At 46.4% G+C, this 27,576-nt stretch overlaps 2 protein-coding genes across 2 annotated transcripts; both read right to left on the reverse strand.

The window, feature by feature from the left end:
• Positions 1-1,084: 1,084 nt before the first annotated feature.
• On the reverse strand, positions 1,085-6,851 carry LOC130387266 (uncharacterized). Its single transcript, XM_056596285.1, is given in 4 exon segments — positions 1,085-2,338; positions 5,330-5,408; positions 5,757-5,951; positions 5,953-6,851. Coding segments are annotated over 4 exon segments (2,427 nt in total).
• A 2,363-nt stretch (positions 6,852-9,214) lies between these two features.
• Positions 9,215-27,152, reverse strand: cdc14aa (cell division cycle 14Aa). The gene is made up of 14 exons (XM_056596286.1): positions 27,107-27,152; positions 26,654-26,744; positions 25,613-25,688; positions 25,240-25,332; positions 25,004-25,080; positions 19,791-19,857; positions 19,034-19,096; positions 17,944-18,031; positions 16,981-17,211; positions 16,443-16,581; positions 15,529-15,739; positions 15,174-15,244; positions 15,060-15,085; positions 9,215-9,237 (listed from the first exon to the last, which is right to left on the reverse strand). The coding sequence occupies exons 1-14, from the start codon at positions 27,150-27,152 to the stop codon at positions 9,215-9,217; spliced, it is 1,302 nt and encodes a 433-aa protein (XP_056452261.1).
• Positions 27,153-27,576: the final 424 nt, after the last annotated feature.

Raw genomic sequence — 27,576 nt, forward strand, 5'->3', positions numbered from 1 at the left:
GCCGTACCAGTTTGGATTCAATCATGGTAACACTAAAGCCGGCCACACACCGGCGCCGAAGCGCAGCGGTGCACAATTCACGCGGGTCAAAAGCCGCCCCTGGCACCAATAGGAAGCGGCGCGCTGCTGCACCGTTGTGATATGTTTTGAAAGAAGCAGATCAACAACCTCAGTACTGTTGGGCACTTAATTGACGGTTTAGTCACTTTATTTACATTTTTTATTGTCAGTGCTCATTCTTTTTGCATTGTGGAATTATTCATCTACTGCATCAACAATCTCCATTTGTACAGGACTCAAGCCGGGATTTACCATACAGAGATTCATGGGCATCAGGGCAAAATATGTAGTCAAAGAGCAACTGGTATAACATTATGGTAGCGTTATGTTTGTTGATCTGCTGTTTTCAAGAGTTGTCAAAGCGGTGCTGCAATGCAACGCTTCCTATTGGTGTTAACGGATATGAAAGGTCACAAACTGTATAGTAGCATCATTTAAAATAATGAAATGAATTTAAGAACATACAATTATTGATTTTTAGGTTTTAATCTTTAGTGGCACTTTTAACACAAAAAAAACAATCTCCATCCAACCAAATAAACAATGATAGCTCATTTGATACGATTTTGTAATATATTTTTCAAATATTTCCATTTTTATAATCCTGTCATTGAATGCAATAATTAATTAGGATCCAAGCTAAGGCAGCATTCTTTCATGGTAACCTCGAGAACCAAACCTGACAACATAACTGATAAACCTCCCATTTTGAATGAATCATATTTAAAAGGCCTGAATGATGGCAGCTGTATTCCTCCTGAAGCTATCGTAAGACACAGGAGGAATCCATTGATTTACCAGCCCTATGCTCAAGAGACCAGCGGTACAAAACTCGTAGCAGAGACTCATTAATGAGTCACCTAAAGACACTCCAACCTGCATGAAGGACTTAATCATCCCACAGACTAAAAGACAATACACATTTAACAAACCCTGTCTACTTCACCTCCCAGTAATGTCGCCAGTCAGACTCTCTTTACTCCGACACCACCCTGCTGTCCCGACTTGTTTTACAACTCCTCTGTTACTCTGAGTCAGAAGCAGGCGAGTTGTGCGAGTTGTCGATGCTCATTTCACATGAATATGTTAAGAATTGTGCTCTGGTGTGCGGCTGTTCTGGGGGTAAGACTTCCACCGGAGCCTCTGCTAGTGAAAGGTGGGCGCTGTTGTCTTTGAGAAATAGCTCTAGTTTATCCTTCATCTCGGTTAGAGCCAAAGCCCAGTTGTTGAAGCGCTGGGTTGTACGGACGTCTCTGGTGGGTCGGGCTGTGGACCTCCTGATAGAATAGTTCCTGGGATATTTCTGCAGAAAGGTGACGTGACTCTGTGTCTGGGAGAGACGTTCCAGGTCATCTCCACTCCCCTTCATCTGGACCAGCTCCTGCTCCAGGCTCTTCCTCAGGTCCCGGACCCACTTCAGTCCAGCTTCCTGCTCGGTCCTGGTCTCTTCTGTTATCTCAGACCATCGTCTCTCAACGGAACGGATAAAGTCAGCAAAGATCTCATCAGCACGTTTCACTGCTTCATCAGCTGACCGGATGATGGAGTCCATCTCCAGTGGAAGAGCCTCAAGTTCTTGTTCAACTTCCTTGACTCTCGCCCGTGTAGCCCTCTGATGCCCGCTGAGCTCCTTCTGACGTTCATTTCTCTCGGCATCGGCTGAAACTGTGTCGTGTCTTCTGTGTTCATCAAGGGAACACAAATGACAGATAGCTTGTCGATCCTGACGGCAGAAAATCTTCATGAGCTTGTTGTGACGGGGGCAGATGTTGTCCTGAAGGTCGTCTGCTGGTTCCACCAGCTTGTGTCTCTTCAACCCTGGAACTTCATAGTGACTCTGGAGGTGATCCTCACAGTAAGAAACCAGACACACCAGACAGGTCTTGATGGCCTTCATCTTCCTCCCCGTACAGACATCACAGCCCACGTCTTCGGGTCCAGCATAGCAGTGGTCAGGGGGAGCATCTCGCAGTTGTGTTCTCTTGAGATCCTCCATGACATCGGCTAGAACGGTGTTCTTTACCAGAGCTGGTCTTCTTTCGAAGGTCTGTCTGCACTGGGGACAGCTGTAGACTCCCCTCTCAGCCTGATTGTCCCAGTTTTTTGTGATACAGTCCAAACAGAAACTGTGGCCACAAGTGAGGGTCCCTGGATTACACAGCAGATCCAGACAGATTGAACAGCTGTATCTGTTCCGGTCCAGCGGAGGGTTTTGCTGCGCCATTTCGCTTCCAACAGCAGCTAAAGTCTGATTGTTGACTGATGTGTTTTGACTCCCCTATAAATCCAGCTCATCGACTTCACACGCCATATCACACCCAGCTACCAGCTGGTTAACCCCACCCAGAGCTATTGTTGAAGAACAAAGAATTAGATTATACGTTGTTCGAAAGAAAGCTCTGGTCATCTTTGCATTTCGTTATAGGATGATATAAAATATATTATATTTTAATTAGATATAGAATAATATCAGACACCCATCACTCTTCTTGCATCCGCTTATCGGGTTGCGAGGGCAGCAGCTCTACCCGGGTGCCCGGACTTCCCTTTCCCAGGCCACATTGGTCAGCTCTGACGGGGGGATCGCGAGTTGTTCCCAGGCAAGTGTTGAGACATAATCTCTCCACCTAGTCCTGGGTCTCCCCAAGATCAGCTCCCCACTGGACGTGCCTGGAACACTTCCCTAGTGGGCATCGTTACCAGATGCCTGAATCAACTCAACTGACTTTCTAAACACAGGAGCAGCGGCTCTACTCAAAGTTCTAAGGGAGATGTTAGCCCCCCACCAATTTTTGCCACTTATATCCGCAATCTCGTCCTTTCAGTCATCACCCATCCCTCATGACCATAGGTGAGGATAGCGACGAAGATTGACCAGTAGATCGAGAGCTTTGCCTTGCGGCTCAGCTCTCTTTTTGTCACAACGGTGTGGTAAACTACTACAACGCTGCCTCCGCTGCTTCTCTGGCCAATCTCACGTCCCCTCAATTACGAACAAGACCCCAAAGTACTTGAACTCCTTCACTTAAGCTAAGGACTCATTCCCTACCCGGAGTAGGCAAACCACTGGATTCAGTGGTGCTGATCTTCATCCCAGCCACTTCATATTGGCTGAGAGCCGATCAAGTGAGTGCTGAAGGTCACAGGCTGATGATGCCACCAGATGAATTATTCCAAAATGCAAAAATAATGAGCAATGAATAAATAAAGTGTGTAAAGTGAATAAACCGTAAACAAAGTACCCGACAGTAGATACAGTAGGCCTAACTATTAATTAATGTGACTTTCATTGTAAGCACAAACAGAGGATCATCTGCATCATAGACATGTAGACATAAAACAACTGGCATACCGTTATCGTAGCCTATACCGACTATGTTTGTTGATCTGCTGCTTTCAAGACATAATCACAACGGTGCTGCAGAGCGACGCTTCCTATTGGTGCTAGGGGCGGAACTTAACGCACGTAAACTGCGCACCCCGGCTCTGCGGCGCTGGTGTACAATGTAGCCACCTTTTAGGATTACGTTGAACCATTTGAACTAATTAATAGGTTAGTGAGCTAGGCAAAGTACCGGTGCTGAAGTTTACAGGGGAAATGGCAACAGGACATATCAGCACATAAAGGTGAGGTAACAACACTCCATGTGGCCTATTAGGGAGCGAGGTGTATGGTGGTCGTTCTGGACTTTCTGATTATGTCGGTAATGAGGGCCCTGTATGTTCTCATCTGCGGGGGAGAACTACATGTTGTGGTGCCTTCCCTTCATGAGGCACTAGATTGAAGACGGCTGGGGAGGCGTCTGGTCAGTTAGAGCACCATCTGGTGGAGCGACCAGGGGGCGCCATTGCCTTTTAACAGATTTTGGGTTTGGACCGGACCCGCTAGGAAGCATTTGGGACTTATCGCTGCAAGGAAAACAAGACATTTCTTGTATGTAAAGGCATTGAGCTGACAATGGTCGACTGGTGAACTCCTCGTGGAGCCTCTAGCAGAGGACTGCCTGAAGCTAAATTTCAAACCACCAGGAGAGCCTCAACGAACGCTCAGACAGCACTGCCACATCTCAACCTTTAGACTCACTGTGCAGATGATTACAATTAGGCCATTTAGCAGACGGTTTTATCCAAAGCGACTTAAATCGGTTAATACACACATTGACACACCGACGGCAGAGTCAACCATGTAAGGCGACAGCCAGCTCGTCAGGAGCAGTTAGGGTTAAGTGTCTTGCTCAGGGACACATCAACACTCAGCTAGGAAGAGCTGGGGACCGAACTACAAACCTTTCGGTTACAAGACAACTGCTCAACATCCTGAGCTAAGCCGACCCAAACACATTTTATTGTCCGATATCATAATTACAGCATTACAATACTCTGTTAACTGATGTTATAGGTCTCAAACGGTATAGTAGCATCATTTAAAATAATGAGATGAATTTAAGAATTTAAGCCTTACATTTTTAGGTTTTAATCTTTAGTGGCACTATTAACACAAATTAACTTAGCAAATGCTAAGTTATAATAATTACAATCTTCATCCAACCAAATAAACATTGTATGGCTCGTATTTGTTTTGATTTTGTAATATCATTTTCAAATCTTTCAATTTTTATAATGTCTAATCATGTCATTAAATGTAATAATTAATTAGGATCCAAGCTAAGGCAGCACTCTTTCACAGTAAGCACGAGAACCAAACCTGAAAACATAACTGATAAACCTTAAAAGGCCTGAATGATGGCAGTTGTATTAGTCCAGAATGGTTTGATGGGAGTAGAGCTGCTAGCGTTAACATGTGCAGCCATCATAAGACACGAGGAATTTATTGATTTACCGGCCCTATGCTCGAGAGACCAGCGGTGACGTATACAATTCGTAGCAGAGACTCATTCATGAGTCACCCAAAGACACTTCAGCCTGGGCCAAGGACTTTATCATCCCACAGACTAAAAGACAGTACCCATTTTATAATATACGGCCCTGTGTGTATTCAATAACTAATTATTGGACTAAGGAAACCCGTATATAATTGATTCAATAGTCACAATTGTTGACTAACCTGATTCCCCAAAAAATAGTATTGATAATGCTCTGGCACTGTATCATGTGTTCACCTATAGCTGTAGAGGGTAACACTGTTTATAACACTGCATCACGTGTTAACCTATAGCTGCAGAAGATAGCAGAACTCAGCAGTGCCTCCAGTTTTTAGCCCATCCAGCCGAAGTCCAGCATAGAGGGGCTCTGTGAATGTGGTCTTGACCTCGTGGAGCAGAGTCATGCTGTCAGAGATGCTGTAGAAACGGAGAGTACCGGCCCTGTAGTCCAGGTACACGCCCACTCTGGAGGAACAATAGCCTGGGATATGAATGGTGAATGTGTTATGTTGAAATTGAATAGAATTCGGCCGAATAATCAGAGCCCAAGATTGGGTGTCTTTTCCAAACCCTTGATGATCCCATGAGCTGTCCTTATATCCCACGGCGATAGTGACGAACCCTGTCCGCTTCACCTCCCAGTAATGGCGTCCAGTCAGACTCTCTTTACTCCTACACCCCCCTGCTGCCCAGACTTGTTTTACAACTCTGTTGCTCTGAGTCAGAAGCAGGCGAGTTGTACTTGGGTCGATGCTCATTTCACATGAATATGTTAAGAATTGTTCTCTGGTGTGCGGCTGTTCTGGGGGTAACACTTCCACCAGAGCCTCTGCTAGTGAAAGGTGGGCGCTGTTGTCTTTGAGAAATAGCTCCAGTTTATCCTTCATCTCTGCCAGATACACAGCCAAGTTGTTGAAGTGCTGTGTTGTACGAACGTCTCTGGTTGGTTGGCCTGTGGACCTCCTGATAGAATAGTTCCAGGGATATTTCTGTAGAAAGGTGACATGACTGTGTCTGGGAGAGACGATCCAGGTCATCTCCACTCGCCTTCATCTGGATCAGCTCCTGCTCCAGGCTGTTCCTCAGGTCCTGGACCCGCCTGAGTCCAGCTTCCTTCTCGGTCCTGGTCTCTTCTTTAACCTCAGAGCATCGTCCCTCAACGGAATGGATAAAGTCAGCAAAGATCTCATCAGCACGTTTCCCTGCTTCATCAGCAGACTTGATGATGGAGTCCATCTCCAGTGGAAGAGCCTCAAGGTCTTGTTCAACCTCCTTGACTCTCGCCCGTGTAGCCCTCTGATGCCCGCTGAGCTCCTTCTGACGTTCATTTCTTTCAGCTTCGGTCGAAACTGTGTCGTGTCTTCTGTGTTCATCAAGGGAACACAAATGACAGATAACTTGTTGATCCTGACGGCAGAAAATCTTCATAAGCTCGTTGTGACGGGGGCAGATGTTGTCCTGAAGGTCGGCTGCTGGTTCCACCAGCTTGTGTCTCTTCAACCCTGGAACTTCATAGTGACTCTGGAGGTGCTCCTCACAGTAAGAAACCAGACACACCAGACAGGTCTTGATGGCCTTCATCTTCCTCCCCGTACAGACATCACAGCCCACGTCTTCAAGTCCAGCATAGCAGTGGTCAGGGGGAGCGTCTCTCAGTCGTGTTCTCTTGAGATCCTCCATGACATCGGATAGAATGGTGTTCTTTACCAGAGCTGGTCTTCTTTTGAAGGTCTGTCTGCACTGGGGACAGCTGTAGACTCCCCTCTTAGCCTCATTTTCCCAGTGTTTCGTGATACAGTCCAAACAGTAGCTGTGGCCACAAGCGAGAGTCCCTGGATTACGCAGCAGATCCAGACAGATTGAACAGCAGTATCTGTCCCTGTCCAGTGGAGGGTTTTGCTGCGCCATTTCACTTCCAACAGTGGCTAAACTCTGACTGTTGACTGGCGTGTTTTGACTCCCCTATAATTCCAGCTCATCGACTTCACATTCCATGTCACACCCAGCTGCCAGCTGTTTAACCAAACCCAGAGTTTGGTACAGAGCTATTGTAGAACAAAGAAGTAGATTATACTGTGTTCCAAAGAATGCTCCTGTCATCTGTGCATTTGGGTATAGGATGATGTAAAATATCTTAGATTTTAATTAGACATAGAATATTATCAGACACTCCTCACCCGTCTCGCATCCGCTTATCCGGGGTCGGTTTGAGGGGCAGCAGCTCTACCAGGGGGCCCTGGACTTCCCTTTCCCGGGCACCATTGATTAGCTCTAACAGGGGGATGCCGAGGCGTTCCCAGGCAAGTGTTTAGATATAATCTCTCCACCTAGTCCTGGGTCTTTCCTGAAGTCCCCTCCCCACTGGTCGTGCCTGGAACACCTCCCTAGGGAGACGCCCAGTTGGCATCTTTACCAGATGCCCGAATGACCTCAACTGACTCCTTTCTACGCAGAGGAGCAGCAGCTCTACTCAGAGTTCCTCATGGATGGCTGAGCTTCTCACCCTTACTCTAAGGGAGACGTTAGCCACCCTCCTGAGAAAACCAATATTTTGTCACTTATACCCGCTATCTCGTCCTTTCAGTTATCACCCATCCCTCATGACCATAGGGGGGATAGGAATGATGATCGACCGGTAAATCGAGAGCTGTGCCCTGTGGCTCAGCTTCCTTTTCGTTGGTGTTGTAAACTACTACAACACCACCTCCGCTGCTTCTCTGGCCAATCTTGCGCTCCTTCGTTCCCTCACTCAGGAACAAGACCCCAAGGTACTTCAACTCCTTCACTTGAGCTAAGGACTCATTCCCTACCCGGAGTATGCAAACCACTGGATTTAGTGGTGCTGATCCTCGTCCCAGCCGTTTCACATTTGGCTGAGAGCCGATCAAGTGAGTGCTGAAGGTCACAGGCTGATGATGCCATCAGGACCACATAATCTTCAAAAATGCAGTGATAGGGTCCTCAGACCACCAAACTGCAACCCCTTCCTACCGTGACTACGCTGATTTTCTGTAATAATAATATCACAAACAGGATTGGTGACAAGCGCAGCCCTGGCGGAGGCCAACACCCAACGGGAACAAAACAGACTTGCTGCCAAGAACGCGGACACAAATCTCGCTTTGGGAGTACAGAGATTGGATCTTCCGGGGGACCCCGTCATATGCCTTCTCCAGATCCACAAAACACATGTAGATCGGATGGCCATACTCCTAGCCCCCCTCCAGGATCCTTGCGAGAGTGATGATCTGGACCATGGTTCCACGTCCGGGGCCGAACCCTCCTTTCCAGTACCTTGGAGTAGACTTTACCTGGGCAAGTGTAATTAACACACACTCTCTGGTCCTCCTTTTTGAACAGGGGAACCATCACCCCGGTTTATCACTCCTTTGGCACTTTCCCAGACTCCAACACAATGTTGAATAGGCGTGTCAACCAAGACATCCCCTATTCACCCAGAGCTTTCAGCATTTCTGGCTGGATCTCAATATCCCTCGGGCTTTATCACTATGGAGTTGTTTGACTACCTCAGGGACTTCCACCAGGCCCCCATCAGTCTAAAGCTCTACCTCCACAATATAGGGTTTTGTGGAGCCTAGCCAGGCTAGGTTGCAGTATGACTTTTAGAGCATTTGAGGGGAAAAGGGTTAGGGTTAGGGTTAACCCTGAATAAAATGCTAAAGGTTGAGTGTCCTGTGGGACATCGACAAAGTGCGCAGCATCGGTTTGAGTGCAGAACAACATTCAAGTAGCAGTGAAGTGACGTCATACACACCAAACGTATGTTGCACACTTGTAATAATATAACAAAAATTTACGTGAAAGCAATTATAATTTCTGAATAACATTTAACAATTTAAGAAGAAGGATTGAAATTATATCTACATCCTCCCACTCGGTCAAATCAGACCGAGTGGGAGGATGATCTACCTCTCCAGATCTACCTCTCCACCAACACCATCTCTGCAGCCACCCTTTGTACCCTCACCACCTGCCTCACTGATGTCAAAACTTGGATGCAACAAAACGTCCTCAAACTAAATTGCAAAAAATCCGAAATCCTCATCATTGGCCCAATCTGCCTCACCCACTCCACCCAGGACTTCTCACTTAATATTGATGGTTCCCATGTCACCCCCTCCACTCACATCCGCAACTTAGGTATCATCCTTGACCCCACCCTCTCATTCTTCCCTGATGTAAATCAGATTACAAAAACAGCCTTCTTCCACCTCAGGAACATCACTCGTCTCCGTCCCTCCCTATCACCCTCAGCCGCCGAAACTCTGGTCCACTGTTACGCGGATCAGACGTAACAAAGAAACGTGGCAGGAGACAACGTGACAATCCACGTTTTTTGTTTTAATTGCGCGAAAAGCATGAAACAAAACTGGTCTTGACAATCAGAGCAAAACACAAACCATATCTCGCGCCGCGTCTCTTGGAGGCCTGGCCCACTTTTATCCGGTTCACAGGGACACGCCCCGTACACGGGGAAACCCCCATCCTGGAACATGTGGGACCAGGCCTATGAGAGCAAGGCAGACAAAACGGGTAGCACACACACAATGACAACTGAAAGGCCAATGTGGCTGTAACACCCCCCCCCCCCCCCCCCCTTAAGAAGAGGCTTGCAAAGTATCAAAAGACACCAACCCCACAACCATTACACCAATTCACTAAATGTGCGTAATAGGTGGTGCACACAAAAATTACAAAACAATAACTAAATCACGAAACTATCCCCAACTAAACCCCCTTTTTCGCTGAAGGCGTTTTCCATTGTGTCCAAAAGCTTTGTCATCCGGACCCTGGAAAACAAAGCAGACGAACGAAAACATGGAGAAACACACATGACCAAATATTAGTCTGTGAGAGCACCGGATAGGGCATCAGCAATCACATTATGCAAGCCCTTAATACGAAGTATATCTAAATTAAATGGCTGAAGAAAAAGAGCCCAGCGCATTAACCGCTGGTTGGGGTTCTGAAGTGACTGTAAAAAAGTCAAAGGATTATGGTCAGAATACACCACCAGAGAAACAGCACCCCCCCACATAAACGTAAAAGTGTTGAAGTGCCCAAATAAACCCCAATGCTTCTTTTTCAATCACAGAGTAGCTAGACTGATAGGAGAGAAGCTTTCTAGAAAAAAAACGAATTGGGCGATCGATGCCTTGCTCGTCCTCCTGGAGCAAAACAGCACCAGCCCCTACCTGGCTAGTGTCCACATGCAGTTTGAACGGCCGGTTCAAACTGCATGTGGACGCTAGCCAGGTAGGGGCTGGTGCTGCCAAAACAGGGGAACATGTAAGGAGAGCAGTGTTTGGAATAACGCAGTTTAAAGTAACGCCGTTAGGTAACTCCGTTATTTTTTCAGTAACGGGGTAATCTAACTAATTACTTTTTCTGTCGTTACAACGCCGCTTGTGTCCAAACGCCGACATTGCAGGTGCAATTGCAAACTCAACGTTTCTTTGGTCCAACCGTTTCCGCATATTCCTAAAGCGTTGACGATAAGCCTCTGGAATTAACACAGAAGCTTTCACAATGTCATAATCACAGGCCTCTTCAACAGTTAAGGCAGAGAAAGCTCGCTGTGCCTTTCCTGTGAGACGGCTCTGAAGCATAAGCGCACGGTGTGTATCAGGCATGTCTTGTGTATCAGCCACTCGCTCAAACAGAACAAAAAAGTTATCAACGTCTTTCTCATTAAAGTGAGGAAGCAAGCGTAGACTAGTTGCTATATCGAGCTTAGGACCTGCTCTACCAAGCTCTAGCTTTTGGTGTTCTAATGAACTCTGTGCGCGTTCATTCTCCTCACTGGAGCGGAGCCTTTCTAACTGCAACTGATGCCGAATTCTACTGTTATCCAGCTGCATTTGAAGCAACTCTTTCTGCTGCTCAAAAGACAGCATCGCCGCAGGTTTAGGAGGCGGAGGATCTTCCTCTTCGTCTGCAACCGAGGGGTTTCTAAGGTCCTCCTCAACTGAATCATCGAGAGGTTCTTCCTCATCCTCTTCGTCAGACGTAGGCCTATAGTCAGCTGCGGTAATCAGACCTTTCGCTCACAATGCCAACTTCACCGAAAGTTTGACATAACTTTTAAGTCGAGTGGAAGGAAGTTCGATTCCATAATGGGCAGCCAACTGTATTAACTGGTCCTTGGTTAACGCATTAAAGACAGCCCTGGAGGGTTGTTCAACAAACTTTTGAACTAGTGACGTCATCCTTCTAGCGATTGCGCAACAAGTGATGTCTTTACTCAAGCGCTTGTGCGCACCTCACCAGCTGCACGAATCAGACACGATTCCACAAAACCAGACAATGAAAACTAGATTGTCTTGATTAATGTAACTCCATCCTATACGGCTCATCAAAACACTTACTTAATAAACTGCAATATGTTCAAAACTCTGCAGCCCGTATACTCACATCCACCCGCCGCTCAGACCACATCACCCCTGTCCTCCAAGACCCCCACTGGCTTCCCCTCAAATACTGGATTGATTTCAAAATACTACTCATCACCTTCAAAGCCCTGAACCACCTGGCGCCCCCCTACCTCTCTGACCTTCTCCACCGCCATACCCCTACCCGTTGTCTCAGGTCCTCCGATGCCAACCTCCTACACCCAATCAGGACCAACCTCCGGTCCTGGGGAGACAGAGCCTTTGCTGCAGCCGCCCCTGCCCTCAGGAATGCCCTCCCCAACGACATCTGCAATGCCAACACTCTTTCATCTTTCAAAACTCCCCTTAAAACACACCTTTACACCCTTGCTTTTAACCTTTCATCTTTTGTTTTGTTTAGCTTTTTTTTTATTCTTATGATTTAGCTTATGAAGCGATGTGAAGCGTCTTTGAGCACTGGGAAAAGCGCTATATACATTTGATCTATTATTATATAGTGCTTTTCTCTCACTCAGATGCTTTACACTGAAGGGGGGGACCTCACTCGCAACCACCAATGTGTAGAGCAGCTTTGAGGCATTGTAGCTGAATTAGCCTAGCGTCATTTCACAATGCATTGCCTCGAATGAGTTTGATAACTCCCCCCCTCCCGTTCTCCTGCCAGTTGTACTGATGGCTCCTCATCACACTCATCCTTTGTTATCCTATTTGTCTATTGTTCTGTACATATATTAATGTTGTGGTTCGGTTAAACTCTGTGTCTTGCATATATGATCATTCACCCAGTGGCCAAATTATGTAATTACAAACACAATAAGCATAACACAACTAGCTTGCAGTACAATAATAAAGTAATGACAAAAAACACAACACATCTATTGTGTAATAATAACGCCTTCAAAAAGCTTGTTTAGAGAAAAACATATTCTTTATTCCAATATAATACGTATCTCTCAAGCAAGTTTAAAAGTATTTCCCTTCAACACGGAGATGGCGGAGAGCCAAGCTTGGATTGTGTTTCCATGGGAACAGGAGACCCAGTGCTGGTCCCCTCAGCTTACCCATACTTCAGTGGACCACCTCACTTCTGTTCTATGCAGAGTAAAAGCTATTAGCATTGGTGGGGTCAGAGACAGGGTTCGGTAGGGGGGGAAACCACAGGTTACCTCCCGATACGATACCCGACACATGGCCAACGATACCAATAATATCGACCTACAGCAATATCAATATATTGTCAGACAATCCTACAACGATGCATCACGATGTTTGCCTAACTATGAATACTAAATGACCGTTAAAAGGTAAAGTGCTGGACTTCTGTCTTTTTTCACAGTCCAAACTGAGTTTTTCAGTTCCTCGTCTTTGTAAAAAATTATGAAAATAAATAAAAATATTATGTTGATATTTGGTGCCAGTGTATCGATAATCGTATCACTCGAAGAAGGGCTACCATATATGGCCATGTCTTTATTTTAACCCTCCCCTAGTGTTAGCTTAACGCCTCGTTTCCACATACGTACATTCTCGTATGCGATCCAACCGTCTCCGACCGAAAGTCCATTCATTCCTATGTGATTCTCCGTAATGTCCGTTTTTCCTCCGAGACTCCTCCCCTCCGTAAAATTTCTGTCCGGTATGTCCGTAATATACGTTCAAAAATTGTAACTTTCGCCGTCGTTTTACGGAGATACCGTATGAACGTTTTTATGTTTTTCAAAAACATGTAAGTACCTGGCAGGCCAAACTCCTCGCCGATCTCTTTCCAAGCCTGATTGGTTTTGTTTTTATCTCTGTATATGTCGATTCTCATGTTCCAAAGTACCGGTCTCCTAAAAACGGCCATTATCATACGATCCCCCGTCTTTTTGGCTGCCCGTAAATAAATTCATGTCCGTACGTAAAACACTAGCGACCCCTTCCGTAAATTTACGGAAGCACGGATACGAAAAATATACGTATGTGGAAACGAGGCGTAAGCGTAGAGCCTAGCTGCGTCGGTCCCTCCTGGGACAGTGTGAGAGTTCAGAGGATCTAGAGTGGGTCGGACAGACGGCTCTATAAAGGACGCATCAGAAGTAATGCATTGTTTGAGTTGTAGGAAGGAAGGGGCGTGTGTTCTTTAGTACCGTTGTTGTGTACGAGTGTGCAATGAGCCTCGTCGTATATGAAACATGACACAGACCTCATGAGAGGATGAGCTCCGACCTTCCACCGAGACCTTATCCTAGCTATCTTTAGTACTGAGCATTGTGTAGCATCTTATCCTAGATATCTTTAGTACTTAGCATTTTGGATATGGGTTAACATAGTGATTTTTAGAGCTTAGCACTTGGTTCTATGAACATCCTTACTGTACCGACAGAGATATATTGTTGTTTCTACTTCTTCTGACAAATGGTTTATTTTAAGTCTCCTTGGATAAGAGTGTCTGTTAAACGCTCTGAATGTTAATGTAAAGAAATCCTCGTGTTCAGAGGTGTCCACTATGATGGAGTTAGACTCCATGTTTGAAAATAGTGCCGACCACTATCGCCATGGACGTTCAATACATAACAGGTAAAAGATAGTGTTAAGTATAGGTCTATGATGGTAGTTTACCACTATGATCAATACATATAACAGACAGATAATTATAGGTCTTTGATGGTAGTTTTCCACTATATACAGGTTGCGATTTGTTGGGGGGGATGGGAGGACACATCTGTTTGTTTTTTTGTCTTTTTAGTTTAGATTTAAGATGAATGTTCAACTGTTCGAAAGGTAGGCTAATAGGGCCTACCATTAACTTAAAAAAAGAATTAGGCCTGTTGATGGCTTATTTTGGAACGATAAAGAAACAAAAAAATAACATCCCTCCTTCTGTTGTTTTGACAAATCGCACACTGACTATATATATAACAGATATTTATAATAAGAGAACATATAGTGATAAATATAGGTCTTTGATGGTATTAGTTAGTCGGTATGAGACAGTGAGTATGAGTAGTTAAACACTGCGGATGCAATGGGGGTGCAAACTTTTGGTGCTTAAAACATCAGCATAGCAACAGTAAATAAAGTGCAGCTGCAGTTGAGGAGTGGAAGGGGTGTGGCCACTGCAGGCTCCTCCCACATCTTGGGCAGACAACTGCGGGGCAGGTGAGGTGGATCAGGGTGCCGTCGCCACGACGACAGTGGATCAAAGCGGGCGGCTAGGTGAACAGGCTGAGAGAGAGAGAGGGATTATTTTAAAAGCTCACTCTTACTAGACATTTGCTATCAGTAGGCACTATGACGAACATGTTTTTTTTTTTACATTATATTATGTGTCTAGCACCATGCTGTGTCATCCATAAATGTTATATATCACCAGTGATAACGCTATCACTGGTAGACCAACTAGTGGCTCTTAGAACAGCTTTCATCAAACCTAAAATAACTTATATGATGAATGAGAGAGAGAGAGAGAGAGAGAGAGAGAGAGAGAGAGAGAGAGAGAGAGAGAGAGAGAGAGAGAGAGAGAGAGAGAGAGAGAGAGAGAGAGAGAGAGAGAGAGAGAGAGAGAGAGAGAGAGAGAGAGAGAGAGAGAGAGAGAGAGAGAGAGAGAGAGAGAGATCTCACCTCTTGAGAGGAGAGGAGGAGGCAGAGAGGCTTCGGACCAGCCTGTTGGGGGAGGAGAGGGGCGGGGCTCTGGAGGCCCTGGGGGGGGGCGGCAGGGAGCCGTGGGCGGGGGGGGAGAAGATTGACCTGCAGGAGACACGGAGCCCGCCTTAGCCAGGGTCTGGTCCGCGCACGTGCACGCACACGCACACACACATACACATACACGGTGTACCTTGCTGTGCGCTGGCTCTTCAGTGCTCTCAGTCTGTCTCCCTGAGTTCGACCCGCCTCCCTGCACTCATCCTAAACACACGCACATACACAAGCACATGCACACACATGCACACGCACACACAAAGACACACACACATGCACAGACGTGCATGCGTGTGCGTGTGTCGACGGACACGACACACGCACACGCAGAGACATGCACAGACACACATGCACAGACACACATGCACACCCACAGGACCACATGTGTTGGTGTTTAAACGTATCAGGTGTTGAAGGTAGAGGGTTACTTCCGGTTGGGACTCGGCCATTTGATTGGTGGAGGGAGGTGCTGAAGGACTCCGCCCCCTTACCTCGTCCAGGGAGTAGGACTTGCAGAGGGTGGGTTTGACTGAAAGGTGGTCCATGCTGGAGAGGAGGCGGGACACAACCTCCTGACTGGAGGGAGAGGGGGCGGGGCTCTGTGGTTGTAGTTGTAGTTGCCGTCGACGATGGAGTCGCTGTTGGAGAGCCTTCTGCTTGGAGTGATGGACGTCGCCCTGAACCCACATGCTGCTCTGCTTCCTGTACACACACAAGCACACGGACATGCACGCACGCGCACACACACAAATACACACACATATTATTATTATTAACATAAGGTAATATGTTCCTCCTGTTGACTCACAGCCCACCACAGATCCTGTCTCTGACCTCACTTTACTTGACCTTATGACCCCCCCCTCAGACAAACAGGTCGGGGGCCATCTAGCCCAGTATATATATATATATCATAATGTATAGTGTGTGTATATATCATAATATATATGTTGGTTTATATATTATAATGTATTTGTGTGTGTATATATCATAATGTATATGTGTGTGTATACATCATAATGTATATGTGTGTGTATACATCATAATGTATATGTGTGTGTGTATACATCATAATGTATATGTGTGTGTATATATCATAATGTATATGTGTGTGTATATATCATAATGTATATCTGTATGTATATATCATAATGTATATGTGTGTATACATATAATGTATATGTGTGTGTATATATCATAATGTATATGTGTGTGTATATATCATAATGTATATCTGTATGTATATATCATAATGTATATGTGTGTATACATATCATAATGTATGTGTGTGTGTATATATCATAATGTATATCTGTATATATATATATATATATCATAATGTATATCTGTATATATATATATATATATCATAATGTATATGTGTGTATAAATGCTATGTATTAACTCCTCCAGGTAGCTCTGCTGCGGGCCGATCACTGAGCCGGGCCTGCAGGTCCGGATCCAGCCCAGGGTTTCCCCCGCCGTGAAGCGGTAGTGCTTCATCAGGTAGCAGCCAATCAGAGTGCCCGTACGGCCCAGGCCGGCTGCAATTGGACGGTTGAAAAAGAGAGAGTTGACCTCCAAGATTTGCCCTCTACACGTTATCGTTTCACTGAAGCCTCCCAAGTCTGTTTCTCCAGCAGTCTCTAGTAAAGGCTCCAAAACTTTAGGCTCTTTTGAGAGATTCTCAAACTTGTTCATTGGTCATCCCCATGGAGCGCTATCGACCAGCCTCTGGATAAACCTACAGCCAATCAGAGCAAGGCATCACGTGACACGTCAGCAGCATCCATCAGATTGTGATTTGCCCGGCCCTGGCTAATCACAATCTGGATTTGTGAGGCTATTAGAATATTTACTGGAATGATCATCACTGGAACAACATATACACCCACCCACCCACCCACCCACCCACACCCACACCCACACACACACACACACACCCTTGCAGTGCACAGCGACCGCTCCCTCCGCCGACTCGCAGATGTGCAGGAAGCGCCTGGTGATGATGTCAGAGGGCGTGGTCCCATCCAGAAAGTAGAGGTCGTGGTGCTGAAGCCCCGCCTCCTCGAAGCGCCGGCCGTCGTAGAGCTTCCTGTTGAGGCGCACCACATCGGTCACACGGTGCCGCCGGAAGTACTGCAGGTAGGCCTCCGGGGCGTGCAGCGGGTAGCCTAGCACACACACACACACACAGGTTAGCTAGGCTAACAGGTAGCCTAGCACACACACAGGTCAGCTAGGCTAACAGGTAGCCTAGCCGTACACACAGGTCAGCTAGGCTAACATGTAGTATAGCACACACACACACACACAGGTCAGCTAGGCTAACAGGTAGCCTAGCATACATACAGATCACGTGACTAACAGGTAGCCTAGCACACACAAACACACAGGTCAACTAAGCTAAAAGGTAGCCTACCACACAGACACAGGGCAGCTAGGCTAACAGGTAACCCAGTACACAAACAGGTCAGCTGGGCTAATAGGTAGCGTAGCACAGACACACACACATACAGGTCAGCTAGGCTAACAGGTAGCCTAGCAAACACACACAGGTCAGCTAGGCTAACGGGTAGCCTAGCGCACACACACACACACACAGGTCAGCGAGGCTAACAGGTAACCTAGTACACACACACACACAGGTCATCTAGGCTAACAGGCAGGCTAGCAAACAAACAGTTCATCTAGGCTAACAGGTAGCCTAGCACACAAACACGCACAGGTCAGCTAGGCTAACATGTTAGCAGGTAGCCTGGCACACACACAGGTCAGCGAGGCTAGCAGGTTAGCAGATAGCCTAGCCCACACACCGTTCAGCTAGATAGGCTAACGGGAAGCCTAGCACACACACACACACTGTTCAGCTAGCTAGGCTAACTGGATGTAGCCTTTGTGCTCACCGTTCTCTATCTTGCTGCGGGGGTGCGGTCCGCTGAAGGCCAAGATCTTCCCCGGGAGGATCCAGTTCAGGTCTCCGTTCTCCACACGCTGCACAGACCACCAGACCAGGACCATCAGAGACCACCAGGGACCACCAGAGACCAGGACCATCAGGGACCAGGACCACCAGGGACCAGTACCAGGACCATCAGGGTCCAGGACCACCAGAGACCACCAGGGACCACCAGAGACCACCAGAGACCAGGACCAACAGAGACCAGGACCATCAGGGACAAGGACCACCAGAGACTAGGACCATCAGGGACCAGGACCACCAGAGACCAGGACCACCAGAGACTACCAGGGACCACCAGAGACCAGGACCATCAGGGACCAGGACCACCAGAGACAGGGACCAGGACCATCAGGGACCAGGACCAACCAGGGACCACCAGAGACCAGGACCACCAGAGACCAGGACCACCAGAGACAACCAGAGACCAGAACCACCAGAGAGCAGGACACCAGAGACCAGGACCACGTGAGACCAGGACCAACAAAGACCACCAGGGACCAGGACCACCAGAGACCAGGACCAGGACCACCAGAGACCAGGACCACCAAAGACCACCAGAGACCAGGATCACCAGAGACCAGGACCACCAGAGACCAGGACCACCAGAGACCAGGACCAACAGGGACCAGGACCATCAGGGACCAGGACCACCAGAGACCAGGACCACCAGAGACCAGGACCACCAGGGACCAGAACCACCAGAGACCAGGACCAACAGAGACCAGGACCACCAGAGACCAGGACCACCAGAGAACAAAATCAGAGACCAGGAGGTTGGACCAGGGCTGTCGCCATTGAAACATTGTGTGGTTTATCAGCATTTGAGCATGGCAACGTGTAGTTTATCATGCTGTTGCCATGGTAAAGGGAAGTTTATCATCCTGTGACCATGGCATCATGTAGTTTATCATCCTGTCACCATGGTAACGTGTAGTTGATCAGCCTGTTACCATGGTATCATGTAGTTTATCAGCCTTTTACCATGGCATCATGTAGTTTATCATCCTGTCACCATGGTAACTGAGTGCTGTTACCTCATAATGTTCGTATTCCTCCACATCAAAGTGGTCAAAGTCAAGGAAGCCGAACTGCAGCGCCTGGAACAGAGAAGACTGGGTTATATTACTGAATTATATTACTGTATTATATCATACTTTATTTTATAACTGTATATTATGCAGTATAATATTATACTGTATAATATTATATTATACTGTAGTATATTACTGTCTTATATTGTACTGTAATCAAATACTGCAATAGATTACTGTATTATATTATACTGTGATATATTACTGTGTTATATGACTATATTATACTGTATAATATTACTGTATTATATTATACTGTATTCTATTTCTGTAGTTTATTATTCTGTATTATATTATACTGTATTATATTATAATATTATGTTACTGTATTATTACAATGTATTATATTACACTATTATATTACTGTATTATATCACACTGTATATTTATTATTATTTATCAATTATACTGGTTGGATTATGAAAGATTAGATTAGAATAAAATATGATTATATTGGATGACATTATACCAGATTAGATGATGATTGGATATGATAACATGAGTTTAGATATTAGATGCGTTTACCTCGATGAGGTCGCAGTATTCTAGAAGGTGTTTACCTCGATGAGGTCATAGTATTCTAGAAGGTGTTTACCTCGATGAGGTCACAGTATTCTAGAAGGTGATTACCTTGATGAGGTCACAGTATTCTAGAAGGTGTTTACCTTGATGAGGTCACAGTATTCTAGACGGTGTTTACCTTGCTGTATCCTTTCAGACAGTCTAGAATGGTCAAGTTGTAACGCTGCTCTCCTAACGCTGCATCCCTGGACACACACACACACACACACAACAGGTCGGGGGCCATCTAGTCGAGGTATCACCCCCCCCTCTCTTGGAAGAAAAGGACTTGCACCTCGATTTAGAATAAACTTCTTCGGGTGTGTTACTGAGGTAGGGTGTGTTACTGAGGTAGGGTGTGTTACTGAGGTAGTGTGTGTTACTGAGGTAGTGTGTGTTACTGAGGTAGGGTGTGTTACGGAGGCAGGGTGTTTAACTGAGGTAGGGTGTGTTACTGAGGTAGTGCGTGTTTGTGAAAATGAGCCTCCCGACTCACTTCCACTTCGGGACGTAGCGGTTTAGGACGCAATGAAGGTCTTTGAGTAGGCCGCAAAAAAATTCAGCCAGCAGCATAAATTAGTTGAAAAACTGTGATTTATTTTCCACGCTTGAAAAGTGAAATGGCAAAGCCAAAAAAAAAACTTGATAAACAAAACAAAACAAGCAAAGTTCCATTAACCTGAACATTAACCAGCCTCACAGCAAGCGGTCTCTCTATCCTCCACCAACCTTGAACATAGAAAATACCGGGCTTAAATAAAGCCAACCAATTACACAAAATGGTAGATACCAACTGCCATGGGGGTTCACCGACCCAAGTACCACAATACATTTATATTTTATAACGAAATCATAATCAACCAGACACTTCATTGCATATCTTAACAGTTTGCATCTTGATCATAAAGTTCACTGTTGCAAAAATGCAAAATAGCACAATAATTAAACATAGAAAAATAACGTCCCCCCCCTTTACAACCAGTCATGTTACTGCATCCCAATCAGGCAATGATTAAATCCCAGGTGCTCATGTTCGTGAAAAGGAGGGCTACCTTTTCTCAGTGTTACTGAGGTGCGGTGTGTTACTGAGGTAGGGTGTGTTACTGTGGTAAGGTGTGTTACTGAGGTGCAGTGTGTTACTGAGGTAGGTTGTGTTACCTGAAGGGGAGTTAGGGTGTGTTACCTGTAAGGCCATATCCTGGATCTACTCTGCTGCTCTGGTATCACTACTTTTAATTATTCTGCATCTGATCTTCCCATCTCCGATCATATGTTAATCTCATTTAATGTAAAGTTGACACTATTCAAAACTAAACTGCACCGCACAATCTATTTTCGTAATATCAAGGACATTGATTCAACAGCACTGGACACTGGCATTTCTAATCTTCCAAGCATCCACTTTACCTCCACCCCTGATGAACTGCTCAGTCACTACAACAGTGGCCTTCACAATCTCCTGGATACCCTTGCCCCTTTAAAATCACGGACTGTTTCATTTACACCATCTGCACCTTGGTTTACTCTTGAACTTCGCCAACTGAAAGCCAGAGGTCGCCAACTGGAACGCCTCTATAGGAAGACTGGGCTTACCATCCACAAGGAAATGTTCATTACCCATTTCCTCTTCTATAAGGATTCTCTGACCAACGCAAAATCCAACAATTATGCAGAAATAATCAGGTTAGGTACTGGAAACTCTCAAGCACTATTCTCCCTGGCTCACAAAACGCTACGCCCACCGGACTCTCTCCCTCCATTTTTACTCCACTGACTCCTGTAATTCCATTATGACATTTTTTAATACTAAAATTGACAAAATTCATCAGCCGATAGCCCCCCTGATCTCAACCATCCTACCCTCCCCTGACTTTCAAATAGTTTTCTCCCGTCCATTCTCTGACTTTAACCTCCCCTCTGCTGCTGAACTTTCTGACCTTGCCTGCAAATCTAAACCATCCACTTGCCAACTTGATCCTCTCCCAAAAATACTGGTTAAAGGTTGCATTCAATCCCTGACCCCTCTTATAGCTGCAATTATCCATTCCTCTCTCATCTTTGGTACTGTTCCGTCACCCCTCAAATCATCTGCAATAACCCCTATTCTCAAGAAACCCGGTGCTGACCCCAGCAACTTCAACAATCTCCGCCCAATCTCCAACCTCCCCTTCCTTTCAAAAATTCTGGATTCATTGCCTCGCAGATTCATGATCACCTCTCTCAAAATACTCTTTACGAACAGTTCCAATCAGGCTTTCGCACACTCTATAGCACCGAAACAGCTCTTGTTAAAATAACCAATGACCTCCTCATGGCTGCGGACGCTGGACTACTCACTATCCTGATCCTCCTAGACCTGAGTGCAGCTTTTGACAGCATTTCCCACACCATCCTCATCGACCGATTACCCTCTCTTGGAATATTTGACACACCTCTGGACTGGTTTAAATCATATCTGTCTGGATGTACTCAGTTTGTCCAACTCAAAACATTTAGATCCAATTCTTCCCCCCTCTCCTCTGGTGTACCCCAATGTTCTGTCCTTGGACCCCTCCTGTTCATTATCTATCTCCTCCCTCTTGGCCATTTTTTCCATAAATATAATATTCAGTTACATTGTTATGAAGATGATACCAAGCTCTACTTGTCCACCAAACCTACCACGACCCTCCCTCCCACCTCCCTCTCCAATTGCCTCCAGGAAATCAGATCCTGGTTTTCCCCAAAACTTTCTCAAACTCAACTGTGATAAAACTGAAATCCTCCTTATTGGCACCAAATCCACCCTCTCTAAAATAAATGACTTCTCCATCTCCATTGACAATTCATCAGTTTCCCCCTCTCCCCAGGTTAAGAGTCGGGATGTCATCCTGGATAGCAACCTATCATTTCAGTCCCATATCAATAATGTCACTCGGTCAGCTTACTTCCATCTACGTAACACCTCTCGCCTGCGCCCATCTCTCTCCCCCAACAGTGCTGAAATTCTGGTTCACACCCTGGTCGCATCGCGTCTGGACTACTGCAACTCTCTCCTCTTTGGTTTACCTGCTAAGTCCATACATAAATTACAACTGGTACAAAACCTTGCAGCCCGTATCATTACTAGAACCCCCTCCATCAGTCACATAACACCTGTCCTGCAGCAACTATGCTAGAATTCTGTATGTTACCTTCAGCTCTGCATTTAACACCATCTTGCCGCAGAGACTGATGGATAAACTTCTCCTCCGGGGCCTAAACCCCACCCTCTGTCACTGGATACTGGATTTCCTGTTGGAGCGACCACAGTCAGTTCGTGTTGGGAAAAAAATCTCCAAATCCATCACACTGAGTACAGGATCCCCCCAGGGATGTGTGCTCAGTCCTCTGCTGTACACGCTGCTGATCCATGACCGTGTGCCAAGGCACAAGAACAACATGATTGTTAAGTTTGCAGATGACACTACAGTCGTGGGTCTCATTCATGGGAATGAGGAATCCTGTTACAGAGAGGAGGTCAATCTGTTTGAGAGATGGTGCAGAGACAACAACCTGGTGCTCAATGCGGAAAAGACCAAGGAAATGATCGTGGACTTCCGTAGATCACAACCTAAGCACACACCCCTCTGCATCAGTAATCGTGAAGTGGAAAAGGTGGAGAAAATCAAGTTCCTGGGAGTACAGATCTCTGACAACCTTTCCTGGTCCAAAAACACCACTGGGCTAGTGAAGCGAGCCCAACAGAGATTGTACTTCCTGAGGAAACTCCATCAGGCCTCACTACCTCCCAGTTTCCTCACCACATTCTACAGGGGGGCAGTGGAGAGTGTGCTGACGTACGCCATCTCTACCTGGTTCTCCAGCTGCAGTGCAGCGGACAAAAAGGCCCTGCAAAGAGTGGTGAGATCAGCGGAAAAGGTCATTGGAGCCTCACTTCCCTCTGTCCAGGACATATTCCTAAGCCGCTGCAGGAATAGGGCCCAGAAAATAGTGAGAGACCCCTCTCACCCTCTGAACAACTTCTTTAAGCTCCTACCCTCTAAGAAGCGCTATCGCAGCTTAAGATGCTCCACCACCAGGCTGCGGAACAGCTTCCTGCCTCAAGCTGTCAGGATGCTCAATGCACCAGCGTCCTAAATCTTCCCACTGGACTTTATTTATTATTTATTTATTCATCATTGGGACGTTTGTTTGTAATGTATGTGTTCTTGATCTTGATCCCTGAGAAACGCCTTCTCGTTTTGTTGTTCAATCAACAAAATGACAATAAATTTGATTTGATTTGATTTTAATTGAACTCCATTGGCTCCCCATCAAATATCGCATCATTTACTAGATCCTGCTTCTCACTTTCAAGGCCATCAACAATCTTACCCCTCAGTATCTTACCAATCTCCTCCATTTCAAGACACCCACCCTGCCTCTGGAACTCTCTGCCTCATGACATCCAACACTCCAGTTCTATTATCACTTTCAAATCTCACCTGAAAACGTATCTATTCAGCCAAGCCGACTCCCTTTAAGTCAGTTAAATACTTGGTACTAGAATGACCCCATTGTTTTTCTTCTCTTGTACACTTTTATTATGTTGTTGTTGTTTCTTGTTTGCTCTTATGAATGTTTGATTTCGTAAGGTGACCTTGAGTGTCAAGAAAGGCGCTCATGAATTAAATGCATTATTATTATTATTACCTGAAGGGGAGGTAGTGTGTGTTACCTGAAGGGGAGGTAGGGTGTGGTACTGAGGTAGTGTGTGTTAGCTGAAGGCGAGGTAGGGTGTGGTACTGAGGTAGTGTGTGTTAGCTGAAGGGGAGGTAGGGTGTGTTACAGGCCCGGTTCTACGGGGGTGCATAAGCATGCATTGCACCCCCAAAAAAAATGTTTGCACCCTCAATTGAAAAAAATAAATAAATAATAAAAAAGATCAACATGTCAGTAGAACTACGCAGAAGTGCTTGTCTATGGTAGGAAAAGCCTGTGTGTAAAAAAGCGAAGTCTGAACTGAAGCTGGGTAGCTGGTTTTAGTATAGTACTGGTAATCTCAGATGCACCCCAAGGCATTCTGTTCTGGAACCGGGCCTGGTGTGTTACCTGAAGGGGAGGTAGGGTGTGTTACCTGAAGGGGAGGTAGGGTGTGTTACCTGAAGGGGAGGTAGGGTGTGGTACTGAGGTAGGGTGTGTTACCTGAAGGGGAGGTAGGGTGTGTTACCTGAAGGGGAGGTAGGGTGTGGTACTGAGGTAGGGTGTGTTACCTGAAGGGGAGGTAGGGTGTGTTACCTGAAGGGGAGGTAGGGTGTGTTACCTGAAGGGGAGGTAGGGTGTGTTACCTGAAGGGGAGGTAGGGTGTGGTACTGAGGTAGGGTGTGTTACCTGAAGGGGAGGTAGGGTTGGCTGTTGGATGTCAGACTTCTGTAAACCTCCTCTGGACTCCTCTTCAGATAGATCACCTGCACAGGAAGTCAGTACACATACAAGAAGTCAACACATAGACGGGGAGTCAGACTATAGAAGGTCAGCACACACAGACAGGAAGTCTTTTTATAGAGCGATGAGGTCAGATTGTCAGGAAGTGAGGTCCTACAGACAGGAAGTGAGAGAGGTCTTACAGCGTAGGCACCGATCAACACGGCGGCGTTGGCCCTCTTCCTCTGCTCACAGCCCGTGTAGTGGACCAGGGTCTTCTTTGCCGTCGAGTGGCACTGGGGACACACTCAGTCAGTATCATAAATCACACTAAGGTGTGCTATGAAGTCCTATCATTACACTGAGTTATTATTTATAGTATCGATCCATCAATCACATCAGAATTCAAACTGTAATTCAAAATACTTAGCATTAGCAGTAGCATTTGCAGTAATTTATCATGAGCTTAGCAGAAGCTTTAATTGTAGCATCAGCAGCAGCTGTGGCTTTAATAGATGCTGAGCAGTAGCCGTAGTGCTGCCAGTGGTGGTAGCATTACCATGAGCCGTCTCCTACCTTGAGCTTCTGTGTTAGCTTGCAGCAGTACCTGTACAGCATGGCTAGGTTCAGGGGACCGAAGTCGCCATAGAAACTGAAACGTCAACAAACAGACCAGGCGGACAATAATAATCTTAACACCCCAATGCAATGAGCCAGGAATGATTAGGGACTTGAGAAGAATTGCATTACTAAGAAAGAAATTGATACTAGTCACAACGAAATGATGACTACTAAGTAAGTCAACTCTTACTGGTATTAATTCTGTCAATGCAGCTCTTAGAGCATTAAAAGCTTAAACCTTTTGCCATATATGATATCTGAGAAGTTAATGTAACTATCTAAGAAGTTAAGACTGGTCTCTACTGGTCTCTACAAGTCTCTACTGGTACAGCCCAGGAGCAGTAATCATCAACACGCACAGGCTAGTGGTCAGGGGATCGACGCCCTGCTGAAAGGTCAGGGTTAGATTCCCCAAAGTCCTCAGTCTACCTGTAGGCCTCCTGAGAAAGATGACCTCTGACCCCTACCTTCTCCTTAATGACCTGTCTCTGTACTTTCTAACCCCTACCTGCTCCTTAATGACCTGTCTCTGTACTGTCTAACCCCTACCTGCTCCTTAATGACCTGCCTCTGTACTGTCTAACCCCTACCTGCTCCTTAATGACCTGTCTCTGTACTGTCTAACCCCTACCTGTTCCTTAATGACCTGCCTCTGTACTGTCTAACCCCTACCTGTTCCTTAATGACCTGCCTCTGTACTGTCTGACCCCTACCTGCTCCTTAATGACCTGTCTCTGTAGTGTCTAACCCCTACCTGCTCCTTAATGACCTGCCTCTGTACTGTCTGACCCCTACCTGCTCCTTAATGACCTGTCTCTGTAGTGTCTAACCCCTACCTGCTCCTTAATGACCTGCCTCTGTACTGTCTGACCCCTACCTGCTCCTTAATGACCTGTCTCTGTAGTGTCTAACCCCTACCTGCTCCTTAATGACCTGCCTCTGTACTGTCTAACCCCTACCTGTTCCTTAATGATCTGCCTCTGTACTGTCTCTTACCTTTCATAGACAAACTCTTCGTCTGTACTGAAGTAGTGAGTCCTGCTCGTGTTCTTGGGTTTCACAAGAAGAGTAGCGAAGTACAGACGGTCTGTGTGGACAAATGCGCACACAAGCGCAAACACACACACACACACACGGACAGCCGTCAGACAATAGGTTAAAATAGCATCATCCATGATAAACAAAGAGAGCGTAAAGACGTCTGATCTAACGGTGGATAATATCATGTGCCGGTCTGACCAGAAGGTCCCTTCAGGACAGGGAGAGGAGACAGACGGACGTCCCATGAGACTGACGTCTGTACAAGTTGACTAGCAGCCAGTGAACCGCATGTAGGGTGAGATGCAGGACGACAGGTGTAGAGGCAGGTGGGCAGGTGTAGGTGTAGAGGTGTGGAGGTGTGGGGGCAGGTCTGGGGGCAGGTGTGAGGGCAGGTGTGTTCAGAAATACCTCTGATCAGCTCAGACGCGCCACTCTGCTCGTACTCTTCCGCCATCCTGACAAATGACGTCACGCCCCAACGGTTTAAAACTCGTTTTATTCCTTCAGCAGTTTCCCGCCCAGACAAACAGACTTCCGAACCAAACGTTATCTCGACTTCATTCCGTGGCTCAAAGTTTTAGTTTCACAGGACCACGTGGCCGAGGACCCCTTTAGCTCTCCATGGTATGTCCGTTAGAAGGCGCAGGTTCCCTTCGATCGATGCTCCGTTGTAGCGGCGGTGGTGCGGTCGACCTCCGACCCTCCGTGGCACCTACTAGTTCCCTTCTCCTCTGGTCAGGGCCCGCAGGTCAGAGTTTGGTCCTGACGCCTTTGTAAATGAACCGGACTCAGGAGACTGGTGGCTCCTTTCCCCCCGGAGAAAGCGACTGTCCAATGCCACAGAAACGACGAGGCGGTAATCTGTTAATCTCTAACGC

Source organism: Gadus chalcogrammus, chromosome 8, assembly GCF_026213295.1.
Source record: "Gadus chalcogrammus isolate NIFS_2021 chromosome 8, NIFS_Gcha_1.0, whole genome shotgun sequence".
Classification (NCBI taxonomy): domain Eukaryota; kingdom Metazoa; phylum Chordata; class Actinopteri; order Gadiformes; family Gadidae; genus Gadus; species Gadus chalcogrammus.

What these genes read in the sequence shown, in the direction of transcription:
- cdc14aa (XM_056596286.1), bottom strand. Translation starts at nt 27,152, where the DNA reads ATGGCGGAAGAGTACGAGCAGAGTGGCGCGTCTGAGCTGATCAGAG. An exon ending in TGTTGATCGGTGCCTACGCT is followed by an intron (nt 25,081 to 25,239) that starts GTAAGACCTCTC and finishes CTTCCTGTGCAG; the next exon opens with GTGATCTATCTGAAGAGGAG. An exon ending in AGTCCTACTCCCTGGACGAG is followed by an intron (nt 15,245 to 15,528) that starts GTAAGGGGGCGG and finishes GCGTGTGTTTAG; the next exon opens with GATGAGTGCAGGGAGGCGGG.